This window comes from Oncorhynchus mykiss, chromosome 28, assembly GCF_013265735.2.
Source record: "Oncorhynchus mykiss isolate Arlee chromosome 28, USDA_OmykA_1.1, whole genome shotgun sequence".
Taxonomy (NCBI): domain Eukaryota; kingdom Metazoa; phylum Chordata; class Actinopteri; order Salmoniformes; family Salmonidae; genus Oncorhynchus; species Oncorhynchus mykiss.
The window spans coordinates 13,871,893-13,882,360 of NC_048592.1; the positions used below are offsets into that span (position 1 = coordinate 13,871,893).

Sequence of the window (10,468 nt, forward strand, 5' to 3'; positions counted from 1 at the left end):
GTTGAAAGTCCGTGCATTCTAGAGTACGGTCTTAACTAAGTGTTGTGCTCTCTGCAGCTGTCCTACCCCCGGCTGTGACGGTAGTGGCCATGTAACAGGAAATTATGCGTCACATCGAAGGTAATTACACACTCGTTAACACCAGCTAGTTAACACCGCAAGGCCTGGTTCAGAGGAACTATTGTTGATTGTTTCATGTTGATCAGCATTAATATGCTGCTGAAAAGGAAACTATTGTTTTTGCAACCTTATTGTCGCTGTGGAATTTAAGTCGTTTAAAACGGCCTTGTGATTGTACTGAAACGTTGGACAGAAAACAACTGTACAAACTGAAGATGATAATGCAAATGGTTATCATATGGTTTGGGAGAGGATGACCTCTCTGCCACATTGCACTGTACAGTATATCAATCACTGTCAGACTTCAATTGAATTTAACTATGATCAAAGGGTTCATTGTAATAACTCTCTGGTGTGGATCCTCTGTCTGTAGTGTATCTGGGTGTCCCCTGGCTGACAAGACTCTCAAATCACTGATGGCAGCCAACTCTCAGGAACTAAAGTATGCGTTGTCCTGTCAGTCATCATCAACTGTTTCTAACCTGTTTGTATCCACTCCTTCAACTTTGTGCTATTTTATTGGATTACATTATCCATTCTACCTGGTCTCATGCTGTTTTAGTCATACACTACATTGATTACATTGAATCTGGACTTCTATCCACGTTGTGTGATCAGGCTGTATACACTGAGTGTACAAAACATTAAGAACACCTTCCTAATATTGAGTTGCAGCTCCTTTTGCCCTCGGGACAGCCTCAATTCGTTGTGGCATGGACTCTACAAGGTGTCAAAAGTGTTCCACAGGGATGTTGACTTCAATTCTTTCTACAGTTGTGTCACGTTGGCTGGATGTCCTTTGGGTGGTGGACCATTCTAGACACACATGGGGAATTGTTTAGTATGAAAAACCCAGCAGCATTGCAGTTCTTGACACACTCGAACCGGAGCGCATGGTACCAACTACCATACTCTGTTCAAAGGCACTTAAATATTTTGTCTTGCCCATTCACCCTCTGAATGGCTTAACAATCCTTCTTTAACCTGCCTCCTCCCCTTCATCTGCACTGATTGAAATGGATTTAACAGGTGACATCAATAAGGGATTATAGCTTTCACCTGTTCAGTCTGTGTCATGTAACGAGCCTGTGTTCCTAATGTTTTGTACACTCAGGGTACATAAAACAATGTACTGTATATCTCCGGACCTCATAAAGGTCCTTTGCCTTCCATTTTTTTTTTTATGCATTTAAATATTATATAATTGTTCCAGAGTTTCACCTGTTTTGTCTGTCTCTCCACCTGCAGGTGCCCAACACTTGGATGTGATGGATCTGGACACGTGACCGGGAATTATGCTTCACACAGAAGGTAGTCTAGACTGGATGACACGAATGACTGAATTGATTAGAAATGGAATAGAAATGTGTTTGAATCTTGTTGCTTATTTTTCTGAATTTATTCATCTTTGACTTTTGGTAAACTGTTTTTACATCCAAGAAGATACGATTCTGACTGATTCTTGAAAAACTGATTTTGTTTTTTAGAATGTTGTTTTCAATGACATGCTTTGTGAGAATCACTGATGGAAGAGTTTGCTTGATTTTAGCCCTAAATTAGTGTTCATTATTGTTAAACCGTATTGTCTCTAAACATTTGTAGTTTGTCAGGATGTCCACGTGCCAGAAAGGGAGGCTTGAAGCTTACACCAAACAAAGATGAAAAAGACGACCAAGAAATGAAGTAAGAGATTATTCTTATGATTGTTGTTTTTCATGACTACATGATTGCTGTCTCAATGAATGAAAATACTTGTATTCGGTGGTTAAGAGGTCATTATACCAGAAAAATGAAAAGGAAATTGTTTACAATGATTAACAACATGTGTATAATACATGTTTCAAACACTGTAATATTTCAAAGTTGTCTTAATAGAATATCTGTCTTATCACTCTCTTGTGAGTGTTTTCCTTATCATGGTGTGTTGTTTATTACAGGTCCCCCATACTACTGTATGGGTACAAAGCTTTGATTCACTGATGAAAAGCAGAATTATTATAGATGCAGTTGTCTCTGGAAAGCTGATATTGGTCTTTAAAACAAACAAAAAAAATGTAATTGATTGCTACTGCTTAAATCCAAAGTCCAAATGTATGAGACCTTGTTTACTTCTACATCTGGACAGACACAGATTTCCCATTCTTTTTAAATTACTAATGCAGGGCCAAGAGCTTAGGAATTAGACTGGAATAAATCGCATACACATTAAGAGAGGGCGGTGGAGCGACAGGTAGCCTAGCGGTAAGAGCTTTGGGCCAATCACCGAAAGGTTGCTAGTTCGAATCTACCTACATGTAGTGCATCTGTAATGTTACTAGATTATTGTAAATTGTCGGCCATATGGCATGATTCTATTGTCCTGGTGCCTTACATCTGTGGTGTGTGGATGGGTGGACATAATGGGGTTGTTTTGTCCTCTAAGTGCTAGCAGTACTCTGAACAACGAAGTGCAACAACAAGCTTTGTTACAGTAGTACTCTGTTTGCACGCTAGCTCTGTGTTCCATTTGTACCATCTCAGCCTGCCTTTCACCTTTACCAATAAGGGAAGAGTTCAGCAACCCTCAAAATTACATTCTTTCACATGACGGGATACATGACAATTATGTGTAATTCATGTCACTCCATTACTGACCTGGAGAAAAGAGAGCTGGGAAAAAATGTAATTACCCTTATAACTCTTAATAATATTCAGCCAGACTTGTGCTTATGTTTTTCGATTACAAACACCAATAACCTACCTAGTACTGTATATGTAGGCTATATCAATCTGAATGTGTTTATTATTCCAAAGTTTTTCTGGATCAGCAACTTGGCTGATACGATTATTTGAGCCTGTTGTCAGTTTTGTTGACTACATTTTTAATCAGCATTTGACTGGATTAATCAATGTAATGGTTTGACAACTCTTCCGGTCTAGTTAGTGAGGGATATTTATGAACTGTGCAAATTATTTGTTTGAGTATGTATGTATGTATGTATGTATGTATTATGTGTGGTTTAACAGGTTAAGTAAAGTCGTCGCAACTCAGTTGACAGCATTTTGATCTACTTACATTTCCATTGTACCTAAACTCTACACAGCGATAGATTTACATATCTCAGATCATACTGTATTTACTACATCTGTCATATCAAATGGCCTGAACTGCCAAACTATTCTGAGGGAAAAACAGCTTACTGATGACAATAATCTTTCTCCTCTGCCTCATCGGAATGAGAATAGCGGCACAGCGGCACTCTGTACATTGTCAACAGTCTGTGTGACAACATGAATCTCTCCACTAGCAGTATAAGGGGAGGACATCAGATAGTAACAGACTCCTGGGTGTATTCTGAACGCTGTAGATATATAATTAATAGACCTGACACAGTTCCATATTCTATCTGACAGATAATCATATCTGTTCTATGCGATGCATTTCTAGCTGAATGTTTTGTAACGTAAAATCCTCCTGAACAGACCCCTTGTTTGTCTCCCTACTAGGTGTCCAGTGATAGGTTGTGATGGGCAGGGCCACACATCGGGGAAGTACACATCTCACCGCAGTGCAGGGAGCTGCCCCCTCACTGCAAAGAGGCAGAACGAGTCATCCATCAATGGCCTCCCCTTCCCCTGGAATAAGGCCTGCAAACAGGAACTGCCCCACTGTCCCCTGCCCGGCTGCAATGGCCTTGGACACGCCAATAACGTGTTTGTCACCCATAGAAGGTGAGGTTGCATTGCGTCAATTTTGTCCCGTACGATTCCAGTGAAATGTTTATAATTTCTATTGATACTACTATCCTTGACCACTGACCCTTAATTAAAGGTGCACTCCTTGAACAACTAAATAGCTTTGAGATTGACATTTGTGAGTTGGTAATATTTTTGTAATTTGAATTGTATTTATATATAGTTTGTCGGGATGCCCACTTAATGCTCAAAGTATCAAGAAGAAGATGTCAGGAGAGGAGATGGTGACTATTAAACTGAAAGCCAGCAGTGGTAAGTCTCGGTGGTGTACTGTACATACAGTATATGCTTTGGCAGGATAATATATTTTATGGAAATGTACATCTTAGTACCATCAAAGTATGTGTAGACCCCCTCCTAGTTGATTCACTGAAGCACAGTAGCAGGTTAAGTTTGAACTTCATAAGAGTATTCTCCATTTTCAAACAGGAGTCGACAACGACGATGACATGCAACACTTGGATCATGAAATCAAGGAACTGAATGAATCCAACCTGAAAATAGAAGCTGACATGATGCAACTGCAGACCCAGGTAAATATCCACATCTGTGATGATATGATGGTTTTCAAAGGACTCAGGCTTAATTCAGGTTGACAAGTTTTCCTCTTCCCTGAAAGCAGATTTCGTCGATGGAATGTAACCTGAAGACAATTGAGGAGGAGAACAAGATGATTGAACAGCACAACGACAGCCTTCTGAAGGAGTTAGCTCGCCTCAGCCAAGCTCTCATCAACAGTCTCACAGACATCCAACTGCCTCAAATGGTACAGTAGGCCTCATCCGAACCTCCCCACTTGCACTTGTAGCATTTTTTAACCATATTTCTATTTATAGTGCAGCATTTTCCAAACTCGGTCCTTGGGAGGGTTGCACGTTTTGGTTTTTGCCCGAACACTACACAGTTTTGAAATAGCTGTGTAGTGCTGGGGGAAAACCCAAAACGTGCACCCCTTGGGGTCCAGAGGACCGAGTTTGGTAAACCCTGCAATAGTGGAATTAAATTCCTATTCTCACTATATGCTTCAGTTTTTGAACTAATATTAGAACATGTTTGTGTTCCAGGGGCCCATAAGTGAGCATAATTTCGAAGCCTATGTGAACACATTAACAGATATGTACAACAACTCGGAGCACGACTACTCTCCCGAGTGTAAGGCTCTCTTGGATAATATCAAACAGGCTATAAAGGGAATCCACGTTTAAGCTGTCAAGCCACCAAGAGGAGGTATCTTTGAGTTGGGATAATGGTATTGGATGACTGTGTTTTTCCTGGAGAGTGCAGTGCTGGCTTAGTTGCATGTATAAGACAAAGCTTTGGGAAATGTGTCAACATTTCACAGTTGAATACATTGCACTGAGACAATTACCAGCTGAAAATAATTTTTCATGTTTTTTAAAGCTTCTGTATTCACATGTTATTTCTGGTGAGATTTCTACCCCCCTTGCACTTAATTATTTTGTATGGTTTGCTTGATTTAACTCTGTATTTGTTATGTTTTTGTCATTCGTTATGTTATTGCTATTTATCATCTTTATTCATCAATGTATTTAAACATTTTTTAAATTGTATTTCTATGATTGTAAAATGCTAAATATTTGAAATCCTTTGACTAATTGTATATTACATTGATGCACATTCCAGTTTTAATCATAGCTCTCTTTTGCCGTCTAGTGGTGGTTTATTTATGTCAGATCAGATTCGAATAAAACAATTTGGATCTCCCACGAAGGTAGAGAACTCTCCTAGAATAATCCAGAATCAACATTTTTTTTAAATTGTTGCTTTCGATTTCTATTTAATGTTCAACCCTGAATGTATGGTAAGACTAAATGAAGACTCAAAAATGCAATGCTACTGTACTGTACACTCATAATTCAACAATATGTTCAAAGTTGACTGCAATTGGGGAGTTGCGTTTGGCTCTTAGCAAAATGCAACATTGTTTTATTTCATTCAATTAACTGAATGTCAAATTCAACGTTGAGTGTGTTGCTAGAATAGAGCAACTGACAGCACTAAGACAATTGATAAATCCACTTTGACAAGATATTGTCTTTCTTTTTCTTAAATAATATAGATATTAAACTGCCTTCTGTGCACACACTGTGTGTGCATATATGTGCCTACATGTAAATGAATACATAAAATATACAGTTCTCTGTTTTGTGGTAGGACAGTATTATGTGGATGGTGTGTAATTTATTATACAGTACACTTATTTTCAAAGGAGAAAATGTTCTTAATGACTGTTTATATGCCATTTCAAATATTTAAGCATCGTCTCAGTAGCTGTAATCTCAAAGTCAGGTCTTGAAGTTTCACAGGTTAAGAAGTGTTAGTGCTTTTTTAAACGTTGGACTTATTTTCAGCATGGGACAAAATGGCGTGGATGGTATTAGAAAAAATGAACCACCACCATACAAACATTTACTCTGAGTTCAACTATTATGACACCTTTTAAAATGTATGCTCATTATTACTTAATGATGGTCGGTGGCATTTCGGTTTCAGTAGTCACACCAATTTCAAAATATCCCCCAAAAGGCACTTGGTGGCATAAATATCACTGCCGGTTCTTTAGGGCCAGCATGTATTTTCATCCTGTCAATCAATTTTGCAAACTGTCAATCATTTTGATTTTCAGTTCATCACTATTACTTGAAGCAAAAGGGGACAAACAAACAATGGTATTGCTAGTTCTTAACTGTTTGTTTTCAATTGTTTATGTTTTATTTATTCTTAAATTGAGTTGTGAATCAGTTGCACTTTCACTTTTTTCCTGTTGTATTTCTGTTGAGTTCTATTGCCCTGGGGTTCCAGAGAAAGATGACGCTTTCTATGTTTGTGAGCATTGCTCTTAATGTCGCAGTACAACGTTATTATTTTGAAGTTTGCATGGGTTGACAGTCCTATCAAGTTACAATAAATGGAGTTTGACTAGGCCTACTACACATGTCCTGAGGAAGAATTCGAAAAAGTGCATATCTGCAAAACATAGCCAAATTAAGGACCCTTGTTGAGAAAAATACTTTATTTTATTCAAATACTCAACACATTGTAAAGACTTGTAATCTTGAAAAATGTAATCATTTAACATTTTAACTTAATAATTGTGTTAATTTATTTATAATTCGTCATATTTAATGCATATACCACACATTGTTTGCTCAGGAAGTTTTGTGAAGAATATTTATTTTTCCCTGTTAGTATTTGATGTTTTGTAATGTGAACTGGATTTTTGTGGAATGATATTAGTATGATGAAACTGTAATGTATTTTCTTTCCTTTTTCATTCAAATGTTATGCTTTTTCAGTTCAAGTAGTTTGTAAATCGAAAGTATTACTTTTGCTATTTCATAAGCAGATATGCGCTGTGTTGTACAGTTTGTGTATGGTAGAAATAAAACTTTTTAAATGGTTGTGTGTGATTCTCAGACCTAATATAGTACAGTATATTGGTGTTGCCATATTGGTGCATTGGATCACTTTCCTCCCCATACTGTCACTGTAGCTTCATGAAGTCAATACCTGAGGATGACAAGTCTGTGCCACCTGGTGGTGAGTAGCAATAAGACAAGGCATCTCAGATGAGAAAGTAGGCAAATACAGGTATATAGGCCTATTCTTTGTTCATTGCTGACAATTTGGTTGCTGATAGGTATATTAATTGAAACCCATTCATTCAATTCACAATCCTCATAGAATTGTACAAGTGTATCAGTATGTTCATTCAGAATGAAGCCAGAGACCAGAAAGCCAGAAATAAAGTGAGTGAGCAGGCCTTGCCAAGCAGCCGGGGGACTACAACAGTGATAGATTTCAAAGAGACAGTACAAGAGCAGAATGCACCACAAATCAACCCATTTGAACTTGTCACCTCAAGATGAGGTTGCTTACTAGCTAAAACTACATGACATCCAGATATAGTTAGCAGATTAGCAGTTTTCATCTCAGCACACCTCATCAAAACTAAGTATAGGCCAGCTACACTCCACTCCATACGTATTCAGACAGTAAAACCTAAAAGGATATTTGTCTCTATACTCCAGAATTTTGATTGATTTGAGATTTTAAAAAAATCATATTAGGCAAAGTACATAATGTCAGCTTTTATTTCAGCGTTTGGAAATGAAAGCACTTTACAGTGCCTTCGGAAAGTATTCAGATCTCTTAACTTTTTAAAATGTTTGTTACATTAGAGCCTTATTCTAAAATGTATTAAATGAAAAAAAAATCCTCAGCAATCTACACACGATACCCCATAATGACAAAGCGAAAACAGGTTTTTAGAAATGTTTGCAAATGTATTCAAAATAAAAAACAGAAATACCTTATTTACATAAGTATTCAGACCTTTTGCTTTGAGACTCGAAATTGAGCTCAGGTGCATCAGGTTTCCATCATCCTTGAGATTATCATTATTATCACATCGGTATTATTATGTTATGCCAACCATATCAGGAATTGTGTTTATATCCACAACTCAGAATATTAGTTATTATGACAATTGTTTTGCTGCTTTTAAACTAAAATATAGAGTTTTAGTTCTAGTTCAAACTGCCTCAACTGTGTCTGTGGCTAAAATCATAATTTTATGTTTTAGACATTGCACTGTATATTTTCTTTACACTTACCACTGGCTTTACACATATCCTTTTGATGTTGAGATAGATGTAGGTTTATCCCGGACGAGCCCACAGCTACACCTCATTTCAGCTGACGTGCGATTTCCAGCTCAACCACTTTAGTATGAAAGAAGCCTGAGTTTTGGTGTTTCCCCAGTTTTGTTTTGCTCCATATTCTTTTTGCTTCTCTATCATACGTTTGTGTGGATTTTTCTTTTAGTTTGTCTTTTTGGAGGCAAACCTAATGGGCAATGTTCCCTCTAATTTCTTTTGTCACTGGGAGAATTTCAGGTCTGTTGAGCGAAAACTTGAAAATTGTGAAAGTTCTGTGCAACTTCCAGCGCTTGCCTACTGTGAGCACTGAGGCTGTATCCGCTTTAAGTTATAGTTTTACCAGTGGCCAAGTATGTTACTGTGGCTATTTGATCCTAATGTACAATGCATTTGGAAATTATTCAGACACCTTGACTTTTTCCACATTTTCTACACACAATACCCCATAATGACAAATCAACAACAGGTTTTTAGAAATGTCTGCTAATTTATAACAACAAAAACGCAGGAAATATTACCTTTACATAAGTATTCATGGCTGAGGCTCAATCAAGGCTCATTCAAGCTAGCCGGCTTGACTACTTTCTTATGTCATTTTTGTTGGCACCAAAAGTTAGAGGAGTGTTGATAGGGGGTAGGATGTGGTCGGACCATCAAATAATTGGTGTACACATTACTCTTACAGAATTTCAGTGAGGGCGAGGATATTGGAAATGTAATCAAAGCGTACTGGATGACAACTTGTTTTTAACCAATAATTTATAACGGATATTTTCCTACATAAAACATAGGTACAGCAGATCCTCTACTTGTATGGGACACTTTTAAATGCGCCCTTAGAGGCCATGCAATGCAATACTCATCTTTAAAACAAAAACTATTTAGGTCAATAGAGTTCATTTTAACAAAGGAAATAGAGGAACTAACAGTACAGATAGATATCAATAAAAACTAACATAGAGGCACAGAATAAGTTAGAGGAAAAACAAAAAGAAGAGGAATTTATTATAAAAGTGTAATAAATTATAAAAAATAAAGTGAACTGGAAGGAGTATGGGGCAAAATGCACTAAATTATCTTTTAATCTTCAACATAGAAATGCTACCATTTTTTTTTTTTACAGAAACTTGTTACAAATAACAGAGTCATCCAAAACAATATTTTGAAAGAGGAAACAAAATACTTTAAGCACATTTTGTATTTCAGTCTCATCCATCTCCACTAACAAGTGAATTGTAAGGCTTTTTCTATTAATGGTGTAAAATTAACAGCTGTACAGAAATACTCATGGGAAGGCCTAATTACAGAGGAGGAACTTCTAGATGCAATTAAGGCCTTCAAGTCCAGGAAAACTCCAGCGCTGTATGGCATACCAGTTGAGGTATATCAAATATTTTTGATGTACTCAAAGGTCCATTATTAACATATTTTAACCCCTCCTAGAAATATGGTAGACTATCAGATACTCGGCAAGAATATCTGATTTCACTATTACTGAAACAGGACCCAGGTGGTAAATATAAAGTTCCAGTCCACCTGAAAAACTGGATACCCCTTACACTTCAGTTTTGTGAGCCATTATTCTAGCAAAATACATAGCGTATAGAGTTTAAAAAAGGTATTGTCAGATATTTTTCATCTTAATCAAAAAAAGAACAATACATTGGAGATAATATAAGACATGTACTGGAAGCAATAGAACACTATGAAAAATCTGGGAAACCAGGCCTGGTATTCATGGATGACTTTGAAAGGCCTTTGATAAAGTACAACTGGAATTTATACATAAATGCATGGACTATTTTAATTTAGGAGAATGAGTTAAAGTTATGTACAGTAACCCCAGGTGTAAAATAGTAAATAATGGCTACTTCTCAGAAAGTATTAAATTGTCAAGAGGAGTAAAACAAGGTTGTCCACTATCGACATAT

The 10,468-nt window shown here is 37.0% G+C and overlaps 1 protein-coding gene across 11 annotated transcripts in view; it reads left to right on the forward strand.

Moving 5' to 3' along the window:
- LOC110508593 (suppression of tumorigenicity 18 protein) overlaps positions 1 to 7,277 on the forward strand; it is a 41,813-nt gene extending 34,536 nt beyond the window's left edge. For 10 of the 11 annotated variants that reach the window (XM_036966238.1, XM_036966241.1, XM_021589222.2 and 7 more), the window contains 9 exons: positions 58 to 120; positions 494 to 562; positions 1,369 to 1,431; positions 1,723 to 1,803; positions 3,607 to 3,831; positions 4,019 to 4,107; positions 4,285 to 4,388; positions 4,475 to 4,621; positions 4,920 to 7,277. In XM_036966238.1, the coding sequence (XP_036822133.1) occupies positions 58 to 120; positions 494 to 562; positions 1,369 to 1,431; positions 1,723 to 1,803; positions 3,607 to 3,831; positions 4,019 to 4,107; positions 4,285 to 4,388; positions 4,475 to 4,621; positions 4,920 to 5,060 (982 nt within the window). In that variant the 3' untranslated portion in view covers positions 5,061 to 7,277. The remainder of the gene's footprint in view (positions 1 to 57; positions 121 to 493; positions 563 to 1,368; positions 1,432 to 1,722; positions 1,804 to 3,606; positions 3,832 to 4,018; positions 4,108 to 4,284; positions 4,389 to 4,474; positions 4,622 to 4,919) is intronic. The other variant, XM_036966237.1, reaches the window with a different exon arrangement.
- The last annotated feature ends 3,191 nt before the right edge of the window (positions 7,278 to 10,468 follow it).